Below are 24025 nucleotides of genomic sequence, written 5' to 3' on the forward strand. Positions count from 1 at the left end.
CATCACAGTCAAAAACAATCCTGCATTAAATATAAATTAAAGATATCAAGAAATTATATACTTGGTTTAATCTTTTATGCAAGTGCGAGCAAACAAAGTTTATGCCTGAAGTGTTTTCAGGACTGGGGCAACTCGTATATAGAAGTTGATGACTTCACACCACTTGCCTTTGTATCCCATAATGCAAAGCACATATCCTTACAGGTAGGTATAATGCTATGCATTATGGGAAGGGTCACTACCAGACCTTGCCTTTACTAAGGCAAGTGACTTCACATCACTTGCCTTAGTAAAGTGCAAGTGATGTGGAGTCATCAGCTTCTATATACGAGTTGCCCCAGTCCTGAAAATACTTCAGGTGCATACTTTGTTTGCTTACACTTGGATAAAGGATTAAACCAAGTATATAATTTCTTGTTAGCTTTAATTTATATTGTAGTATAACCAAGTGGATAAACTTCCAACAACTATCTCTAATCCAGAATATCTTAATAATAAGGTGTGACACATTTTTGGCTACTTGTATAAGAAATTCTGACTTTGGCACTTCAACTTTAGTATCACTTTTGGGTCTGGCTCCCACTGATGAGACCTCAATAAAGGTCGAATTTTCCGTTGATCTTTTCAACTAAATTCCAGACCGTCTGTTTGAATTGGAATAATGTTACCTGGAATTTGGATATGTGGTTAAAATTCAAACAAGCAGAATATGATGGAATGGGGAAAGAAACAGGCTTTCCTCAAAAGGAAAACGTTTAAAGATCTGTATAAAGAGAGAAGTTGGTTTGTAACAAACCAACATGATGGTATAGAATGTAGCAACATCATTAGAAACATTAACATAGAGATAGAACTGGAAAGGCAAAAACAAGTAGAAGAAAGAAATTTTAAGATAAGAGTACAACAGCACTTAGCAGATAGCCTTTCAGCTGCATTCTTCAATAGACAATTTACAAAATTTCGCAAAGAGAGGACTATCACTGAAATCTGTGTTAATGGAGAAGACATGTCTACCACTAAAGACATCCTTGACTCCTTTCATAAACACTACAAAAATCTGTTTGAAGATAATAGTACTGTTGGAAATTATAACTCTTGCAACATTAATGGCTTTCCTGTTCATATCCAAGATGGGCTTGACATCCCCATTGCAGCATCTAAAGTTACCACAGCCTATAAAGAATGCCAGACAAGAAAATCCCCAGGGCCTGATGGTCTGGGGATAGAACTTTATTGTGAGGCCTGGGATTTTATTCTTCCCATTCTAGTTACACTATTTAATTCCTTTCTCACATCAGGACACATACCAAGTGAATTTGTAGCAAGCCATACTGTCCTTATTCCTAAACCTAATAGCGTTCACACCTTAATCAGCAGCTGGAGAACTATTTCTCTATCTAATACTGACTACAAGATATTTTTCCACATTATCATTACCAGGTCGAGCAGTAGAATTTAATATATTTCTGCTACGTGATCTAATCCGCTTAGTTAACATGAAAAAGCAGTCGATGGCAGTGCTATCAGTAGACCTTACTCAAGTATTCAATAATGTTCAGCATCCCTTTCTATTCCACATCCTCCAGCAAATTTGTGTAAGTAAAAAAATGCTATTTGTTATTAAAGGAGCCTATGTTAATTCAACCACCTGCCTCCAAGTTAATGGGTTCCTGTCAGACCCAGTAAAAATTCAAAAAGGAGTCAAGTAAGGTGCCCTCTCAGTCCACTGCTCTTTGCATTGGTCCTTGAACCTTTCTTACAACAAGTCAACAAATACACATGCTGTGCGAGGAATAACAGTTCCTTCAACTAAACAGGAAAATAAGGTATTAGTATATGCTGATGATGTAGTGGGAACTTTGAAGGATAATGATTCCATATATATATATTTTGGAAAAATTCAGCAAAAGCAGCAGATTAATTATTAATGCAAACAAGAAAAAATTAAAAGTTTATGGAAAGTGGGATCTTGGAGACATTCCTTTTGGACTAACCCCAAAAAGAGAACCCATCATTATACTTGGAATTCCATTCTCCACTTACCCAATATTACCAGCCCAAGAACTTATATACAAGAACTTGGAAATGTTAGAAGACTGGAAAATAGGGCTGCTCTCCTTTTCTTCTAAAGTCATAGTACTCAAAACCATAATCTTTCCTGCTCAATTGTACATAATAAATATTACAGACATCACAAAAGCTGAAGAAAAGCAATTATATAGTAAACCTCTGCAATTTTTTTGGTCTCGCCGATACCAAGAAGTTAAAAAGAAATTTCTTCAACTATCAACAAAGCATGGAGGATTTGTACTTCCAGTCTTAAAATTCTGCTATTTAAGCAATACAGCTTCAAAAATCCATAAAATATTGCAAACTAATCATACATGTCCAGACCTTCTCTGGTACTACTTGGGTTTTCATCTTCCCCCTGTTTGGAGTTAATGATTATAAAGGTTCAAAAGCTGAGATTGTTCCTGAATGCTACAACACTGTGTTCAACTCTAAGACTGCTAAAATACTCCGGAATTGACATTCTTTCCATTAAAAAAATTCGAGTTTCATATCCGGCTTTAAAATAATGAGGGATTTATTATCCCCTTAACTTAATTTACGCCGCCGGAAAAATAGCCTCTTGGCTCTTTATCATAGTAATAATAATATATGGGTACACCGGTGTGGCAATTCGTTAGTAGGGGTATATGTAAGTTCGGTTCACTTAAACCTTGGTATTCCAAGTCTACCTACTCACTAATGAGACCTCAATAAAGGTCGAAACCGGTCTGGGTAGTGACTCTCTTCATAATGTAAAACAGTAATACATCTCCTAGGAGCTGCATTTTACATTATGAGAAAATATTAAGGATAGTGATGGATCTTGCTCCACCTTTGCTCCGAATTTCCCTAGTGTTGTTATTACCCAGGTGTTGTCTTACACTTGGACTCGCCGATAGTTCTTCGGCATGAAATTCTTAGATTTCGATCTCCAAGTTTCTTATCCGGCTTTAAAATAATGAGGGATTTATCCCCTTAACTTAAGACCTCTTTAATCTTAGTGTGTGTGTGTTTGGGGGGGGGGGGGGAAGTATCTTTGTGTTTTTATTAAGAACTTTATAACCAGCCATGTCTTCCAAGACCAACTGGTAAGCATGTTACTTTGGTCATATCATCAAGAAGAGGGGGGGGGGGGGTTCCTCAAGGCTGTGAACCTCTTAGCTGTTAATGTAAACTCAGTTACTGAACAGCTTCCTCCTACAGAAGTTAGTTTTCTCCATGTCAGTGATTTCACAATTTACTACCACCCTTGCCATATGTGAATCATTGAAAGACAATATCAGCAAGCAATTGATCATGTTTCATCATGGGTTTAGGTTATCTGCCAGAAAAACTCATCTCTGTACACTTCTGCCAGAAATGTACTCTCCACCTATATCCTGATTTCAGAATGGGACAAACTGTTATCCCCATAGTTGAAGAATCCAAATTTGACTTATTTTTGATAGAAATGTGTAAAGAAAACTTTCTTTACACATCTTTGGGATGAGTGCAAAAAAGCCATTGAACATCCTCCACACTCGATTCTCTACAGAATGGGGTGCTGTTTGATGTTCCTTGCTATGCATTTATTGTGCACTTGTATGTTCAAAGCGTAACTATGGGTCCTTGGTTTACAGTTCTGCAAGAGAGAGAGCACGCTCTGGAGGTTAAACCTGATCCATCATCAGGGAATCCAGTTAGCTACTGGTGTTTTTTGTACATCATCCATTCACTGCTTTTTTAAATCAAAGGAATCCTTTTATCACTTATTGAAAACATTTGTCCCTTATGCTCTAAAAATAAAGTCCCTTTCAGATCATCCTACATGGACTAGTCTTTTCTCTATGTGGCAAGCATGGCAGGCTTACACACAGGATTGCAATAACTATACAGAAGATTTGCATGCCATTCATTTCACACTTGCACATATCAAAGACAACTCCTACCAGAAATGTATAATTTATACAGACTCTTTGAGTTCTTTACATGCTGTCTCCTTTCGGTGTATAATCCACATCCAGTGCTTCGACTCTTGTACAAAATAAAGACCTTTAATTTCAATCTTCGGTTGTGTTGGATTCCCAGCCACATTGGAATTATCGGAAATGGTATTGCAGCTGCAGCTGCTACATCAGCTGATACTTTTTCGCCATGTTGTATGATGGTTCCTTATACTGACTACACACAAGTTATAAAATTAATGTTAATTGCCTATTGGCAATACTCCTGGCAGAAAGCACTAACTAACAAACTGCACGAGATTAAGCACCAGCAGTCTAGTCAATGTAGGTGGCTGTATAGGTCATAGTCATCTCAGACATTCTTATTTTAATGAGGGCTGATGATCCACCTATGCATGGTAAATGCAACAGCATCTTACCTTTTGTCATATTTGGTGGAGTGCAAGCTTTTCCCGAGAGGCTAATGACATATTTTTACTTATCTGACTGAGTCCTGTACACTTGGACAGATTGTATGATGTTTTTAAATTTTTACAAAACATTTATTTATTCAAAGACATTTGATTATGGATTTGTTCATATGTTGATACCAAACTTTGTACATATATTTTATTTACTCATTTATCTTCTTATAACTTGGTACATTTTTATTTTTTATTCACTAATTTATGTATATTATTTTATTTTTTATTCACTAATTTATGTCCTTGTAACTATTTAATTATTTCCCTATCAACATCCTGTGTAGTGCTGTTAGCTATGTCCTGGTGCAGTATGATATTTGCTGTCCTTGCACCATAAAATCCCAAATCAATGAATTAACCTCTTCTTTGTTTCTTTTCTTCTTGATCATGCTAAATGGTCAAGAAGAAAATGGTCACGCATAGTCCTTAAATACTTTAAGGACTATGCGTGAATCCTTCCTATTTTAATATTTTTTTTTAAACTTGGGTAGTGGAAGTCTGTTTTCTCTCCCACATATTTGACTTACTGTGTAGGCTTGTATTCTAAGATGTCTGGTCAGCATGGAAGGATGGATTGACTAAATATATCCCTACTGCTGTTAAAGAAATGGAGATGGCCAGAATTGAAGGTCATAGCAGTCATGGTTAAAATGGGCACTTTATCTCAAATGATAAAATGTAATGGGAGGTGAGATGGGTCGTACTTTCTAGGTAATGCATCTGTAAAGAACATCATGATAAGAAACTGAACATTTGTACTTGGACTCATGTGACAAGGTGCCCAGGGGAATTTTAAAAGCTTTTTAAAACACTACAATTGTGTGGAGTGAATTGAACATTACACAGAGCAGTACACAGTCTATATTTAAGTGGTAAGTCAGCAGCTAGAATTGCAGCAAACATAGGAAGATAGTTTGATGTGAAAATCAGGCACAGTTTTTTTTTTCATGATGTGATTCATATAGATGATGAATAAGAGTGGAGATATTGTGAATCACATTATAAAATAAAGTGGCATTAAGGCTGATATCAGAATTTAAGATCTTTGCTTTATGCAGATGATGTTGTACTCCCAAATACCTCCAGTGCAAGTCTGCAGAATACTCTAACTAAATTGAATAACAGCTGTAAATTTGGCATGAAAATCAGCAATAAAAAGACAAAACTGTAAAAATAGGAAGGAACACAGAAATGTTTAGCTGTTTAGGTACAGTTTTTAGTGAAGATGACAGGTTAAATCAGGAAATAGATAACAGAATAAGCAAAGCTGGCATGGTGGATATCCAGCTAAATAAATTTATGTGGAATAAGAGAAATTGCCCTAAACACTAAACTAGTAGTATAGAAGACAGTTTTCAAACAAGTTTAAATTATGGATCAGAGCACTTGGTCAGAAATAAAGTGCTTGAACAAAGATTAGTGACCATGGGTATGACAGTTCTGAGAAAAATAAGGGAGTAAACAGATGGCATTGATGACAGAATCATTAAAAACGAATATATTAGAAAGGAACTTGACATGGTAAGCATTCAAGAATGTGTGAGCAGGATGTTTGGGAGAGGAAAGTTTAGTAAAACAGATGCTAGATGCTACGAAGGCAGGAAAAAAGACCCAGAGGAAAACCTAAGTGGATTGATTCATTCAGAAGTGTTGGATATGACAGATCATTTTGGAGTGGTGAAAAGAAATAGAATAATTTGGAGGAAAATGTTGATAGGAGATTAGTCATAATGTAAACTTAATCATGTAGTGCCGTGATAGTAGCTTCAACACCTATTGACAGTACATCTTATGAAATTAATGATGAACAAAATTCGAGGTGTTAATCTCAGCTCATTGCATTATGCAGATGATGTTATATTTTTAAATAAATCCAATACAAGTCTGCAGGATTGACTAACTAAATGAAATAATTGTTTTAATAAATTTTGTGTGAAAATCAGCAGGAAAATGACAGACAGTGAAAACAGGTAGAAACATTGAGAACATCAAATGCATCCTGAATGAAAAACCTATAGAACAAGCAAAATATTTCTGCTATTTAGGAAGAATTTTTAGTGAAGATTTCCAATTAAATATGGAAATATACAACAGAGTTAATTAATCTGGTATGGTAAGAAATCAGCTGAATAAATTTGTATGGGATAAAAAAGATTTTAGTCAAGACACTAAGTTTGCTGTATACAAGACAGTGCTCAAAATTTTTAACTTACAGATGCGTTAGAAATGAAACACTTGATCAAAGATTGGAGACCACAGATATGAGAGTTCCGAAAAAGATTTATGGAGTGAACAGATTGCATTAATGTTAGTATCATATTAAAATTGAGGATATCAGGAAAGAACTTTGCCGGCAAAGGTTGGTCGATTGGTAGAGCCTCTGCTACTAATAGCTCAGTTAGGTAAGTTTGAGCGCGGTTAGTAGTTGGAAGGGGGCCAATCGTTCGATGCTGTCGGCACACTCTCCCTCGATGAGTCTTTGGACTCCCTGGAGGTGTCAAAATAATAATAATAATAATAACAACAATAACTTGCCTTATATTCAGGAATATGTTAGCACAGCTGATCTCCAATGGTATGGTCACTTTAAGTTTTGTAGACCTGCAAAAGACATATGACAAGCTGCCAAGAGAAAAGCTATTCAAAATGCTCAGTTATATGGTGTCAATTAGACATTATGTCAAGCAATACTTAGTCTATATTTGAGTTGATGAGTTGAAAATCAGCAGTTAGAATTGAACAAAGTACAGGAAGATGGTTTGATGTTAAATCTGGTGTCAGACAAGGATGTACATTATCCCCTCTGTTATTCATTATCTGTTGGGATCACATTATGAAGGAAAGCAGTATTAAACCTGATATCAAAATTGGAGATGTTAATCTCATCTCTTTACTTAATGCAGATGATGTTATACTTTTAAATAAATCCAATACAAGTCTGCAGGATTCCCTGACTAAATTGAATAACTGTTGTAATAGGTTTGGTATGAAAATCAGCAATAACAATACAAAGACAATGAAAATAGGCATCGTCATCAGCTAACACTTTTTATTCCCTCTTAGGGAATAGGCAAGGCCGTTTTAGCCCTATCTAACTTTTGGAGAGTGAGTGGGCATTTCAATCTCCACTGGTAACAAGAGATAGCTAGCTCAAGGTCATCACTAATTTAAGTGGCACGCATGAAGAGAGAGCTAACAAGTGGCACAATTTCATGGTCCCTGAGACAATATTTTTAATGTCTGAAATAGTGTGGCCTCTACGTTCAATTTTCTTGAGTTTACAGAATGAAAATCCTGAGTTTCTGGGGAAAAAAACCCACTTGCCTATGCTAGAGATCGACTAACTCAGGAATCGGCTGAAAAAAGACTTGCAAAAAAAAAAATCAAACTCGCGATGCTCTTTTTTTGAGCAGTATAGCACTGAGTAGTGCAAACACCACTTCCACTAACATACGCAGACTCTTTGTCAAATGCTTTTGTGTTTAAAAGAAAAAAAAGCCAGCATATGCCTTACCCTCATTCATTTCTCTTGTTACTCTATTAGAAAAGGTTACCAGATTACTAAAAGAAGAGTGCCCTTTAACAAATCCTTACTGGCCTGCATACATAATATTGCCCTCATCTATTTTGTATTTCTTAACTACAGAAGAAATACAAACAGGCATATAGTTTAATGCCTCTTTTTTACTGCCACCTTATGCACCAGTACTATCTTACTCTCCTTCTATTCTCCAAGAACCTGGTTTCAATTTTTAATTAAAAAAAAAAATAGTACTATACCAAAAAATAATTATATAATTTCAAGTAAGATTCCATTTTTCTAGGTAGTAATAAACTAAATGCAGTATAATTTAGTTATCCATTTTTAACACAGGTACTGTCATAGGACAAAAAGAGCAGTGACAATTATTACTGATTACCAATCATGAAACTCATCAAAAGTGACAAGTTTGGAGTACTTGTCCATCACACAACTGGAGTAGCCCGTTGTGTGATGAGAGGCTGATTTGAAAATATCATTTAAATACATATATCATTTGAAAACCAGACAGAAATCATTAAACATCAGGGCTAATGTGTATAATGGATTACTTTACAGTATAGTTTCTATGGTCAAATGAAAATGTACTTTTGTAAAGGTTCTATTTCATATTTCTTTGGAAAAGTTATTACATGAAATCTTAAAATCCTTGAATTTGCCACACTGTTAGATGGGTTAGAAATCAAATGTGAAAAGATGTAGATATAGAATAGAATTTTGGAGGGGGGGGAATTCGAGATTTGGGTGATAGGCCTATGTCTTTTGCTCAGATTTTTCAAATTCATTGTCTTGTAAAAATCCATTCATATTAACATGGACTTTGTGTAGTGGCAATGTTTTTTTTTAGAATTTTTATTTTCTATTTAAAGCAACCTAAGAAAATGCATACACACAAATAAAAAAAAAAAAAAAAAGAACAAAAACTGCAGCGAGATGAGACCTATGCTATTCATATACTTAAATATGGCATTTAATAATATATTCTCCCATGTCATTGAGAGAGCAAAGTTCCTTTAGGATACTGTCAGAAGAATACTTTGGACACATTGAAAGGATGAAAGGAGGACTTCTCAGGACAGTCAGAAGGTAAAGTTCCTGGAAAAAGAGGAAGGTGGTAGACTGTCAATGAGATGGGTGGATGGGACCACATAGTGAGCACCAGTGTGACACATCACCCGGCATCTGTTGATGTCCAATGAATGAATGGATGGATGGATTGGCCATATTAGCAGATTAACAGATGGAAAAAAAAAAAAAAAATTCAAAAATAACTCAAATATACCAAGAAAAGGAAAGATCACCAAAGAACAAAATGGATCTAGAAAGATTCTGGCATTTCCTGTGTATTATTTCTAAGAGAAATGTGTACAAAATTCCATGAAAATCTACTACAATACAATCACAGCAATACTTAGTATGAGAGTAAATTTAAGGACTGTAAATTTTAATCAATCTTCCTAATCATAACCTTATAGATGGTGCACATTCACCCACATAACCTTTTGTTCTAAGAGTTCATTATAAATTATAATTAGGAGTATAGTACTCCAGGATCTTAGCTTAATATAACAAACACTACACTTCTTAAACACTACACATGTTAAATTATTGATAATTTTACCACTATTGCTGTATTGAAAGATATGAATTTGTTCTCTGATGATGATATAAAATATAATATATAACTTTGATGTGTGTTTTTTTCCCACTAGAGATATAGAATAGAATAGAATTTGAGGTGAGGCTAGTAGAATAATGGTTGATCTAATCATTTTCACTTTAGTATACTGTTTGTACTGTAATGTAACTTTGTACTCTTTCTCTCTCCCTCCCTCCCTCCAGATGATGACCTTAATATGAATGTAGAAACATCAGGAAATAAAAATTAAAACTAATTATTCTTAATATTAGTAGTCTCCATAATTTATCAAAATGAATTTCATTATACTAAGCTTGTAGCTACAACAGGAATAGTTTGTAATATTAAATAGTTTGCTGTAGTTGAATCCTTCTATATTAGCATTGTAGCTAAAAGAGTTGTGTTGGGACTGTTTGAGACTTTTTGGTTTCTAAAACTTCCTTGCTGACAAGTAAGTTTTAATGATGTTTGCTATAGCAAGAGTAAAGTATATTAAAGATATCTTCCTGTCATATCCCAAAAACAGGGTATTATATTTTAACTCATTGTCTGAATGCCGTGTTCAAAAATCTAAGCGGGAGGGGTAAGTTTAGTTTTTTAACTTTCCTAGTCTGCTTTTTATACTTATTGAGAACATCGCATAGCATATTATGCAATTTAATTCAGATTCAGCCATTTAATCCCTGCGATTTGCCTTTCCTTGTTTTCAACCAGCACCTTCAGTGCAATTGCATTTGCTCTTGAATTTGGGTGTTTGAATCATGTTAAGAACACTAAGAATGTTTTGCAATGATTTTCAACTCAAGTTGAATCAGCTAGCACATGCAGAGGTGATGGGGATTCACCCCAACCACACACACACACACACACACACACACACACACACACACACAGAAGAGACAAATCAGCCAGAGAGCATTTAGTTAAATTGACATTTTCAACAGCTTTAGTGACTTCAGTTGTAATTTCCAACCAACCAGTCTTATTAATTGGTTCATTTGTAATCTAACAGTAATAGTATTATTGAAACTGCAGTTCACAGCTGAAAGGAGAAATGCCAATTCTTTTATGACTTTGAATATAATGGTCACTACCAACAATATCAACTATGTTGTTGTTTTTTTCTTCCACTTGTATTCTCAGCATGTGAACAGGCAGCTAGTAATGACAATTCCTGGTCCAAAAATTCAATATATTTTTAACAATACAAAATTTAGTGAATTACTGAATATTAACATTTCATTTTTGATTCACTCTCCTGTACTATTTTCATAATGCACACTTTGCATACATTTTCTGAGGATCACAGGAAACTAAAACCTACGTGTTTTCTTATGAAAATTCTGTTTTATGTGGTGAAATTAATAATTGTCATCCATAACTTCTTCCTGTTCCATCATATTTTGAGTCATTCCGAAGGTTAATATAATCAGAGAAAAAACATTTGACCTGTGTTGTCTTGTGATAAAGAACACCTAAAAATAGAAACGTTGTGACTGATCAGATAAACCTCTGCTGCTTTAACTTAAACTATTTTTATCTGAAACTGCCTTTAAGATAAACAGAAAACAGACCTAAAAGTTATGTTTAAAAAAAATAAACTAAAATTTTTATTTTTGCTGATACATAAGTAAGCAAAATACAAATTAGATTAATCTGTCTCTTAGATTTGTAATTATTGTCTAGGTTTTATTAAGCATTTTAGAAAAATATGCAGTTTGATTATGATTTAGTTAATTTATTCAATTTAAATTGCATTTGTTTCTTTTCAACTTTTTTGTAAAATTTTTTTTTATTTTATTAGGGTGGCTCTAAATTAATAGAAGAAAAGCCAGAATTGTCTCCAATAATCGAGCCCCGATTGGAGGAACTTTCTCAACAGTTTGAAGCATTAGAACAAACAACTTCACAGAAAGGTGAGAACTTGTTTGATGCTAACAGACAAGCACTGTATGACCAGACTTGTGATGATATTGATGAGTGGATCACTGATCTAGAAAACCAAGTTCTGACAGCAGAAACAGGTCAAGATTTAACAAGTGTAAATATGATTCTGCAGAAACAACAGGTATGATGATATTTCATTGTCATCTAATGTTTAATATAAAATTATTTAATAGTTTGCCTATGCATATTATATATGTGTGTGTGTGTGCAGTTGTTTTTTTTTTTTTTTAATGATTTAAAGCATACTAAAAAGTTTTCAACTTCATAAAGCAACTGCTTTATTATAATTATTAGTATTACTGCATCTATCTGCTAGATGTTTTTAGTTTGCACCTATTAACAGTGGTACCCAACTAAAACATATTTCATTATATTTAGATAATGCAATCTTTTGCTGCTTGTCATCTGAAATAATTCTTCTGTTTTCTCTACCTGTCTTTTGAGCAGCCTTGTAATCTTACTTTTCTGTATAAATCTGAATATTATTTGGAAAACTAAGTTACATATCAGATGTTGTAATACTCCAGTTATCGATGAGTGGATCACTGATCTAGTAAACCAAGTTCAAACCTTTGACTCTCTTGTTCAATGGTTTGTTTTCCATGACTTATATTGTAAACTATTTTTTATTGTATCATTGTACTTCTTTGCATTTTGTGTTACTGGTAACCAAAAGCTACCAGTTATGAGGGTGATAAAAGTTGCTGGCTGTATTATGTTATATATTATTCATTACAACATATATGAGGCCTATTCAGTATATTCTGGGACATAATTTATTTAAAATATATACAAACGTTTATGAGCTATGGGAACATATCCCCTTAAAAATGTTCTCCTCCTGCTTTAATACAGTGTTCTTCCCAGCATCCCCCCCCCCTTCAGAAGTGTCTCTGGAAGAACTATTCTAAGGGAATGACTGAGTGGATTTATCCATTCTATTTAATTTCATTTATGCCTTTGAAGCCTTCATCCATTTAGTATAAAATTTAAGCTTAGGGAATAAAAAGTCACACAAGACCAAATCTGGTGAATAGGGTGTGGTTGTGGTACAACTGACATTCTTTTTAAGCTAGAAACTAGCAGTCTTAACACAAACCTTGCAGTAATCTTCCTGATTTCCAAATCTTCCATCAGAATTTGGTGGGAGGATACTACTGAGATTTCTATTTCACAGACTAATTCTCAAACAGTAATTTGTTGATGATGTACAACAAATGTACATCATCACATTGATGTACAACTTTTTACAAATGTAAGCCACCAAATGTTGAGTGGGATTGGGGTGTTGCTGGTTGTATAGTGTGAGCGTCATCTTCAATAAGTTCAACCATCTTTAAACCTTTTCAGCACCACTTGAATGTCTTTAAGCAGTTTAAGGCATTACCTCCAAAAGCTGTTTTATGCATTTGATAAGTGTCTGTGGCTATTTTGCCAAAGTTAATGCAAACCTTGATGCACATATATTGCTCATTAATACATGACATGTGGAACTCAATAAAAAAGAAAAAAAAAAAAAAAGTCATGTTCGTTAATCAAAGCATTTCAAGTGACTGAGGTGAGTTTATTTCAGGCTTGTTTGGCATGTTAGGATGTGTCTGTATGTGATGGTTGTTGGAAAGGTTTGGTAAAAAATAAGTTAAAAATTTTTTGGAAAAAATCACCTTTATTTCTCAACATAGTCTCCATTGAGGTCTACACATTGGTACAGTGAGTTTCCAATTTTTTCATCCCATCTAAAAAGTACGATTTGTCATATTGTGCAAAATAGTCATTGACAACCTTGATGACATCCTCGTTCGAAGAAACGTTTTTCCCACTGAACCAAATTTTTAAGTTTGGGAACAAGAAGTCACACTGGGCCAAGTCCGGAGAATACGGTGGATGTGGAGCCAATTCAAACCTCAATTCATGCAGTATGGCTGATTTGTGGGACGGTACATTGTCTAGATGAAAGAACACTTTTTTTTGTGCCCAACCTTGGCCATTTTTTCTTCAGTTCTTCTTTTAAATGGTCCAACAATGACGCATAATAGACTTATATTATTGCCTTACCTTTTTCCAAATAGTCTATCATGATAATTCCTTGGGAATCCGAAAAAATAGTGGTGGCCAACACCTTCCCAGCTGACAAAACAGTCTTTGTTTTTTTTGATGCTCTTTCACCAGGCATTGTCCACTGTTTTGACTGCTGTTTGGACTCAGGTGTGTAGTGGTGAATCCAAGTTTCATCTACAGTCACGAATCGACACAAAAAATCCTGTGAATTGCAATTAAACATCATCAAACACTGCATTGAAATGTCTTTTCACATGAATTTTTGATTGACAGTTAACAATTGCGGCACCCATCACACAAACTGCTTTTCATGTGCAATTTTTCGTGCAGAATATTATTCACCCTTTCAGTTGAGATGCCCACAATCTCAGCAATCTCACGCACTTTCACTTGGCAGTCTTCCATAATGATACCATGGATTCTGTCAATCATTTGCTTCATAGTGACCCCATTTGGACGTCTGAAGCGTGCTTCATCTTCGATGGACTTATGACCACGTTTAAACTCATTTATCCAATAATAAATAATCTTTAATGCTGGTGCAGAGTCCCCATGAACTGCATCTAACTTGGCCTTGATCTGCACGGTCATCCACCACTTCAAATAAAATGTGTTTTCACTGCATGAAACTCGTTTTTCCTCCATTTTCATGAAATATGTGAACACGGTCATTTTAAATGTTTGCCAAACGAGAACTATGCATTGCACGTGGCTAAAATTTTGCCATAGGTCATGAAGAAGATGATACATGCCGACACTGGTATGAATGAATGAACTGTGTTGCTGTCTATTGGAAATTTACCAAACTTTTCAAACAACACTCATACATATTTACAGTGTGCTAGCATGCCGAGTTTCTCCCTAATAATAATTGTACTGGAACTTTATGAACAGACCTCATATTATTATTATTATTATTATTAGACCTCCAGGGAGTCAAGTACTCATTGAGGGAGGCCATATGTCATACCTTCTCTTAAATTCATTGACGCTAGATGCACTCACTACTTCAACAGGCAGACTGTTGAAGTAGTGAGAGAGAAAAATCTAGCTCTCATCCCTTTCCTAACCACACACCAACTTAAATGAATGCCTTATTGTCCTCTCCCCACCTTCTATATAGTGAAAAATTTTATCAATCAATATTCTGTAATGCCCTGTCAAAAGTTTATACACATCTGTCATGTTGCCCCTCTTTCTCTTGTCTACTGGTGTCTGCCGTCCACATATGCTCAGTCTACTGTTGTAGTCTACATTTGATAATCCCTATATATAGCTCTTTTTTGCAGCCTTTCCACAGCTTCTTTATTGCTTTGGAACCCAGGAAACCAGATCTGCTTACAGTTGTCCAGGTACAGTCATATCAAGGCCTTGTAGTGAGGCAAAATTACTTCAATATCCTTACATGTTAATGTTCATTTGAACATTAAACAATGTTTAATTAATGTTTGTTTAATGAAATGGCACATCCATTTCACTTCCATCCTATTTATTCTCAAAATTCTATGGACATATTCAGATACTGCATCACTGAAACATATTTTCAAAGCTTTCCATGCATTGCTGATATCCTTCCCATTTAGTAACAGAACAATACTATCTTTGGTTAATGGAACCAAAGATAGTATCGAACATTTTCTGCATGTAACCTGTCCTGATTTTAACATCCATATAGTTGGTGTGCTTTGTAAGTTAGTATAGAATGATCACTGCCATGAAATGGTGGCAAAATAGTCAAATCCTTAAGACCCTCTGATACTATGATCAAATCTTACACTCTTTGTCCTTGAGTTGCTTTTTTCACATACTGCTTGAGAATGTTGTCTTGCAGTGGTTCAATAAATTCTTCATTCTTGTCATAAGTTTTCTCTGCTACCCAATCAACATTCAGATAATTTAAGTCACCCATAACAATTATTCCTTTAGTACCCATCAGAATAATTTAGTGATGCATTTCCTAATCCCCAGCAAATGAACCACCAGATCTATAGTGATACCCAACCATATATTTCTTCTTCTTAGCCTCCACTTCACAGGAGATAGCCTCAAACTTATTGCTACATAGGGCATTATGACCATTATTGTTTTCAAGTTTCTGTTTTAATTGTACTCAAGTCATCCAATATTAGTATTACTCTCCCTCCTCTCCTGTCTCTTACATCATTCCTAAAAATACTATACCCTTTACAATCAACTCCAGTTACTACATCCGACTCTGAGAGCCAGGTTTCACTAATGCAAACAATTTTAGGCCACAAGTTATTTGCCAAAGCATTTAACTCAACTTTGTTTCTAATGCTCTTTGCATTTGTATATAAACATAACAAGTTACCTCCTAACTTTTTCTTATACTTTTTTATATTGCTGTCTGCTTAGCTCAGTTGGGCAACTTTCTCTTTGCCCTCCCACTCAAAATGCCTGAATCCAAAGCATTGTCGATCTCTTGAGCAGATTCAAAACCTTGCTCACTGACATTTGTGTCACTATTACATCTGCACTTTTTAGCTAATTACATACACATCCCCTGCTTCCTTCCAAGATGATCTGGTTTCCATGACTTTCTGCATTAGGTCTCATTCCAATAAATAATTTCTCTAGTCACCTGATGCCAAATCCATTCAAGTGTAGGCCATCTCTCTCTCTCTTATGCAAGTCATTTATACCATCAAACTCACTCCATACATCCAAAAACTCACACCCATTTTTTCTACATAGCCTGTGCATTGAATCATTTGCTATCAAAACAAACCTTCTTAACTCATTACTATCTTGTCACAGTAATAAACTAACCATTTTTACTTTTTCACTCATTCCATCAAGCCTTTCATACTATATATTTATCACTACTTTAATCATAGTTCTGACAAGCAGTACCATCTCTTTTTCTTTTCTTTTTGTCTATTGCTTTTGTTGATATCCTTTATTTTAGCACCTCAGACTCTTGATATAGTGACTGCATCAAGTGTAAATTTAATCATTGAATCGCCATACTATGTAATCTCTTTTCTTATAATTTTAATGACTTACCTTGTTAATCTTGTTATTCAGTTCCTGTTATTGTTCTCCTTATTTTCTTTTCCTGTCTTATTTCTATAAACTTTTTCTCTGCTTTCTCCAACTCCATGGTTGGTTTCAAATAATTCCTTTTAATCTTGAAATTTCACATGCTAATTTTTCTTCATTTATGTCATCGATATGAAGCTTCCCATTTATGGGTTCTTCATTATCCTTATCCTTTTGATGCTGCTCTATTGTTCTGCCATCCTGGAGTCTATTGCATCTGCTGCACCTGTAACTTACCGTAAATTGGTGAAACAGGATGGACAATCCCTATACACAAGAAAGAACACATTAGACGCATTAAATATAACCATTATGGTGAAGCAGGCCTCTCAGACCACGCACTCAACACCTTACACCAAATCAACTGGAAAAGCACCTGCTTTTTACACTGCACAAAAACCTGGTAAGAAAGGAAATTTAAGGAAGCCTGCGAAATCCTGATAAACCACCCAAATATCAACAAAGATGGCATGAAAATTCCAAGGATCTGGATGGCACACATTCATCCTACCTAATATATAAGATCCAGCATAAGTCAGGACTCTAGCCAATCTTCAGCTAGTATTAGAAACCATTCCATACCAACTGGCTGGAATGTACATGATGTTAATATATGTAAATAGATACTTGTTGTTGTGCCCAATGTATTTCTACAACCAACAGATAACACTAATAATAGGACTCGAGCGTTGATGTATTTTTTTTTTCCCACCAGAGGTCAGTCCAACAATTGTTGTAGCAGTTGGTCAGTGTCTTTAACAAACCAGTTTGATTGTAGTGTAGCTTGTTTTCTGTGTATAGTTGTATGCTCCAGAAGATGACCTTGACATAAAGCTCGAAACATTGAATGTAGATTTTAGTTATATTAAATTAAAGCTTTTATTCAAATACGGTAGTTGTCTCCATAATTTTCAAAAATGTATATGCTAGGTTTTTGGAAAGAAGGTGCAGGAGCATAGTTGAGTCAAAGTTCCAGGAAGAACAATGTGACTTTCGTCCTGGTAGAAGAACAACTGACCAAATCTTCACTTTTTAGGCAGGTCTTTGAGAAATCTTGGGAATATGCCAAGAATGTCTACACATGTTTTGTGGAGTTGGAGAAGGCATATGACCAGGTTCCTCGGTATAAGCTTTGGCAAGTAGTACAGGAGTGTGGAGTGGATGGCCAACTATTAATTGCCATCAAGTCCCTATATGAATGCCCGGAGTTTTGTGTCAGGGTAAACAGCTTTTCTCAAGGCATCGCATCTGTGCTGTTTCTAGATATATAGAACCTTATTAGATTCCATTCCTTGTTAGATTCCTTGATTTTCTCAGTTATTTGTCTTAAAAAAAAAAAAAAAAAACTAATCCTAACATATATCCTATTCTTCTGAATACAACAACCTACTCCCCTCCAAGTTTCTCTCCCACAACTGTTCCTGTTCTCATGTTCAGTTTATGTCACCTTTCATAGATAGGTACATAAAAGTTTGACTCCAATCTTTCTACCTGAGGTACTGATTTTGTATCCACGATTGCATTCTGCTTGAGATTTTATACCAGTATTCTGTGATTTCTTTTCTTCTTTAACAATCTTTAAAATTAACTACTCTGTACATCTAGCATAACTTGACACTCTTATTTGTAGTTTTTGCATTACCTTGCAAGTTATTATATCAAGGAATCAGATGGTAAACATCTCTAATTCCTTTATTCTTTGCTTCCTTTCTAACATCTGAATAGCCATGTAACAAAAGATTAAAATAAATAAATAAATAAATCAGTAACATTTTTACATTTAAACCAAAATTTTGCCACCTTCTTGATATTTATATTCTTCCTGTGATGTTTAATTTTACATATAGCTTTCTTGCATTTTTCTCTCTATCCTCAAAGAGCATAGGCAAACTTGCATGCCAGGAACTTGCAATAACTTTTCTTCATAGCATGGACTGCACTTATTCCTTGAGATCCACTGCAAAGTTCTGATTTTTGTATATTTGCAGATGGATTCCTGGTTAAATCCTTGTTTACTTTCAATTTTACATCTTCAAGATTGGTTCTTCTTTTCAGTTTCTTTCATTTCTTTTCTCCAGTAACATTTCTTTGTATAATTTAAAAAACTAATTATATATAACGCTTGTTAGAATGTTTTAATAACATAAAACTTTTACCCAAGTAAGGATATCACCAGTATGAATTCCAAATTAAACAAGGCATAAATAACATAACAGACTGAACAATGAGAACTTGTTAACCTCACATGAATAAGATAGAGTAGAATGGTCCAAACTGCTCTTAAGTTCTAACAATATTTTTATATATGTTGTTGTTATTGGCCTTCCATCAGGAGACTTGTGTCTATCTTGAGTTGCAACTCCACAAAATAACAAAATTCGTATTTATACCATAGGAAAAAAAATAAATGAAAAAGTTAATTATTGAGGACTATTTAAAAAATAACAGTCCTAAGCATCATATCTATTCAGATTGGGGCAAAGGAGCAAGGTTTTACATCTTTTTTTTTTTTTTTTTTTATCCACTACGTCCTATGTTTGGAGGAGATGGCATGTTCACCAAGTCCAGATTGTTCTATCTTATGGAATCTAATATAGTGTAGATGTTCTTCATCATGAACATCCACAGATCTGTTGATTTGGCTCAAGTATGATAAACTACGACTGCAAGACATTTGATAGATACCATTGTAGGCTAAAGGAGGAAGTTGTCCTGTGGAGCTTAAAAAGAAGGCAAAATGCCACTCTGAGACAAATGGAATTAAATGATTATTTGGGAGAATGTTGATGGAGAAACTGTTAATAACAAGGTGTTAATGACCTTGTTTAGAAAAGACCCAGTGTAGCTGTTAGACAAGACGATGGTTTTGAAAATTGTATTTCTTGTGTTAGTAATACCTCATTAGAGCACAGAAAAAGTGAGTTTGATGAATAAGAGATCTAATGGCATTAAATTTTTGACAAGGATGATGTGTGACCAGGATGTGAAACTAGATGTGAAATCCAGTGTCAATTTTTCTTTTTTCCTAAAAACAGAAAACTTAAAGCAGCCATCTGATTGACAAATTGTAAGTAGGTTTAGGAAGGAAATGCATTTTCAATTTTGGGATTAAATCATATGCATGGATTGATCACCATTGATCTTTGTGAGAAAGTCTTGGTATTCAGACAAAACAAGTCTTAATTTTAATGTTGAGGCCAAAAAATACCTAGCTTTAATAAATAGAAATATCCAGTCAACTCATGATGAATTAATCACAATATAATTTATCTCCAGAGTTGTGCAATGTTCTAAAGTTATATCTACAGCATCTTCTAAAAGATAATTTTTTTACGACTATACATATTTTCTATTGTTAGAGACCGTGATAAAATTGTTATTGATATAATAATTAATATTTTTGGACAATCTCTCTCTACAGAAGAAATAAATGCCTGATCCAAATGTCCTGATTTTGTCATTTTGCCTAAAATGGTTCATTGATTTATTGATTTTATTTATTGAATTTTCCCTCCTTACAATAAATAAGCATCTATGTAATATTCCTTTAGACAGCTGTCTTCATTTCAAAGTGGCAGGTACAGATTCTCTATTTCAAAACCCCCACCTAATTTATCTGAAACTTAGACATAAGCATTGCTGTCCATTGAAATATTACAGTTAATTTGAGAACTTTCCTGCATATATTGTTTATCTCTTAAATTTCGTCATCCACTCTGGCTACTTCATTTCTCAGAATTTTACAAGAAAATAAAAGGGACTAGCATAGCTAGACAAGCTTTTAAAGATGTTATGTGTGTAAGCAAGAAGAGTAATGGGAGATGTAATTTTTGATTGGCAACCTTCTCCTAAAGGTTGCCAATCATAGTGAGGAAGCAAAGTATATGAAGTCACCTGATAAAATGCTTAAGTAGTCATCATGATGGAATTTTGTACTGTATATAAACTTAATATTCTAATTTTTGTGTTTGCACTGAACTTTCACCATCTGATAGCTGATGTGGTTAGCCTTATTTGTAGTCTACAGAATTTGTTTGTATTTTATTTATTTATTTATTTATTTATTTTTTTTTTTGTCATGGATATTTGGGGATGTCTTTAGATGGTAAATAGACATTGTTTTACCCTTCATTTGGAAAGACCTGGTTTGAATCCCATCCAGGGCACAAGGAACCTTTATATGCTCTTCAACTGATGATGAACGAGCCAATCTTAAACAGATATACAAACATACTAATCTTTAGAAATATTAATATTAAGATTCATGACAAGGAGATAGTGCTTTTAAAAATTAATTTGTGAAATCTATCTTTTATGTCCGCCAACGGAATATATTGAAACATAAAATTTTTATATAGATGATAGAAACCCAAATGGGAATAAAGGCACAACAGGTTACAGAATTACAGAGTCAAGCAGAACATTTGGAAAAGATGGATCCTGATAAGACAGAAGAAATCAAGTCAAAAAAATCATGTGTTGAAGAAAGGTTTGTTGTTGTTTTTTATTTTTTTTCCTTTAGTGGAAAGTGATTTATAACAAGATACATAAATATTGAAGTCATGTAGTTGAAAGTTTTTCACTTGGTTATATTATAAATTAAAGAAACCAACAAATTATATACTTGGTTTAATTAAAAGTTCCTCTAGTCGGCGATTTGACTTGAACTTGAAGTCTATCTTCGGGCGGTTTAGTGCTGAGGATTGCAAACACCACTTCCACTGAGCTACACAGGCTCTTTAAACCAAGTATATAATTTCTTGGTATCTTTAATTTATTAAAGTCATGTATCAAAAGATAAATCAGTAAAATTTTCATTGTAATAGCTAATTTTCTAACAGCATTATTAAAAGAGCAATCAATATCTGATTCTAAAAGCACAATACAGAATTGAATAAGACCACAAAATATACAAGCAAGGTTTGATGTTCTGGTTAGAGGGGTTGTGGTTTTGTTATTGCTTTCAGCAAAGGTGATTTTATTCCAAATCGCTGATTCTTTGTAGCCAAACTTCTTTCAGTCAGAAAAAATCTGTAGCACATATACTGATCGCCAAAATAGTTAACTTCTAAAATATCTCTTTACGCTTATATACATTTTACTGAATGGAGGGTGTTGATCACATGGTTTGATAGTCATTTTTCTATCTTCTTCGTTATCCAGTTTCCATCCACTTCTGAATATAGGCACCCCCCCCCCCCTTAACGTTCCAATTCCTTCTGTCTTTAGCTAATGTCCATCATCTCATATGAAATCTGTGTAGATCCCTCAATTTTGTTCTTTGGCAACTTTTCCTTTTTCACTTTGTATCCACTCATTCATTAGTGGCGTTCACTTTCATCTGTCAGTCTGCTAATATGGCCTGCCAATCTCTATTTACATGCTTCACAGTATTTCATAATATCCACTACTCCAGTCACCCCCTAATTCTATTATTTGTAATTCTGTCCTTCCTTGTTATCTGGAGCATTCATCTCTCCAAGGCCCATGTGTCACTTCATAGGTAAACACTGGAATAATGCATATATTAAATAGCATTTATAAGCATACAGTAAATCTGAAAAGAGATAATCTTTATACAGCCAAAATGCTTTGTTTTTGTGTGATTCTTCTGTTTGTTTATTTCTTTATCTTGGATTCTTTGTAATATATTTTGTTATATTACACCCGCTGAGAGATAATTGCTTAATGCAGCATGTGGTGGAGGGGACTAGGGATGGGAGAGTATTGAACCTGATCAGAAGAGCTATCCATAACCTAGGTGACAACATTGTCTCTAGATGGTGAAAGTGACCATGTGGTCTTGACTTGGGAAATTGTAAAACATGAGGAATATTCTATCAAGAAGGGGTATTTGTGACATGCTTAGGAAGAAGCTTAAATCTGTAATATGGCATAATACACTGCATGGTGAGGATGTTAGTAGTGCATGGGATGTAGTTATGGGTCATCTAGACAAAGCAGTATTAAATTTTATACCTAGGGTAAGGAGGGTTAATCGGGTAGGATTTAGATGGATGAGTAATCTCATTAAGCACAAGCTGCAGAAGAAGAAAATGCTGTGGAGAGTATATAAAAAGAAAGGTGACTAGCATGCCAAAATCAAATTATGAGAAGAATCTACACCAAGCAGGCCAAAGGAAATCTCAAAGAGTTCTTTTGTTGTATGGCAAGTAAGAGGAAGAATGAATATGGAAGATTAATCTTAATGAGTTATGATGGTCATCAGGAGACAGAAGTGGATAAAATAGTTGAGTTACTGTAACAACTGACCACTTTGTTGAGTGAGTTGAGATACCACTTTGCAGGCATATATCTTCCTAGTGAGGGTACTGCTTTAACCTATGTGACAGACACTAATGCAAGAACAGAGGTGGAAGAATTGGAGGTTCTTAGGATATTGCAGAATCTCAATGTAAATACAGCTGTGGAATTAGATGGGATATCAGCTAGGGTTCGGCAAAAATGCACAAGGGAACTGGCAATATCTTTGACTAGACAGTTTGTCTTGGCTCTGGTAGATTTTCAAGGGAGTGCAAAGGTGGCAAAATAATTCCTTTGCATAAGGAAGGTTCTAAGACTAAAGTAGCAAATTATAGATAAATCAGTATCTCAGGTGTGGTGGCCTGGTTGCTTAGGTAGATTGCTGTAAAGGTACTAGAAAAATTGGTAAAAAAGAGAATTCAAGAATGGGTAGTTAAAAATATGATACTGGATGAGAGTCAACATGGCTTGGTGAAGCTAATTTTTTATAATAGAGTATGATCCCGCAGAAAGTTCTACTAAGGTAGAAGTGGAAGAATTTTTTGAGGCTCTAGAGAAAGCTACTGACACAATGAAAAAGGAAAAGTTGGTCCTTGTTAGGGATCTAAATAGCAGAGTAGGAAGTGATTGTCAGACATACAAAAATGTTTTGGGAAAATTTGGAGAAAAGAGCAAAGCTAATAATAATGGAAATACCTGTTGGATTTCTGCTAAGGATATGGACTGGTTATTACTAACACCATATTCCAACATAAAAATGTGCACAAATTCACATGAAGAGAAGAGGCAAGGAATAAGAAAAGTCTCGTTGACTATGTTATTGTTGATAGTGATGTTTTCTCCCTGGTGCAACATCAGAGTGTACAGAGGATTTGAAATTGGAAGTGATCACTATTTAGTCTTGAGCAGGATAAAATTGAATTTCATATTGAAAAGAAGAACATGTAAGAAAGTTTTAAAGCGAATAAAAGTTGAGCAGCTCTCAGATGTGAACTGTAGACTAAAATACACAAAGATTATTAAAGGAAAAATGAAAGAGTTTGAGAATAGGAAC

At 34.5% G+C, this 24025-nt stretch overlaps 1 protein-coding gene across 4 annotated transcripts in view; it reads left to right on the plus strand.

Moving 5' to 3' along the window:
• The window catches only part of LOC150097387 (spectrin beta chain-like), a 795721-nt gene that overhangs the window by 506229 nt on the left and 265467 nt on the right, over positions 1 to 24025 (plus strand). For all 4 annotated transcript variants that reach the window (XM_090407783.1, XM_090407784.1, XM_090407785.1 and 1 more), the window contains exons 28-29: positions 11444 to 11707; positions 21066 to 21196. In XM_090407783.1, the coding sequence (XP_090263909.1) occupies positions 11444 to 11707; positions 21066 to 21196 (395 nt within the window). The remainder of the gene's footprint in view (positions 1 to 11443; positions 11708 to 21065; positions 21197 to 24025) is intronic.

This window comes from Typopeltis vanoorti, chromosome 17 (assembly GCF_054136105.1).
Source record: "Typopeltis vanoorti isolate ZY-2024b chromosome 17, IOZ_Tvanoo_1.0, whole genome shotgun sequence".
Taxonomy (NCBI): domain Eukaryota; kingdom Metazoa; phylum Arthropoda; class Arachnida; order Uropygi; family Thelyphonidae; genus Typopeltis; species Typopeltis vanoorti.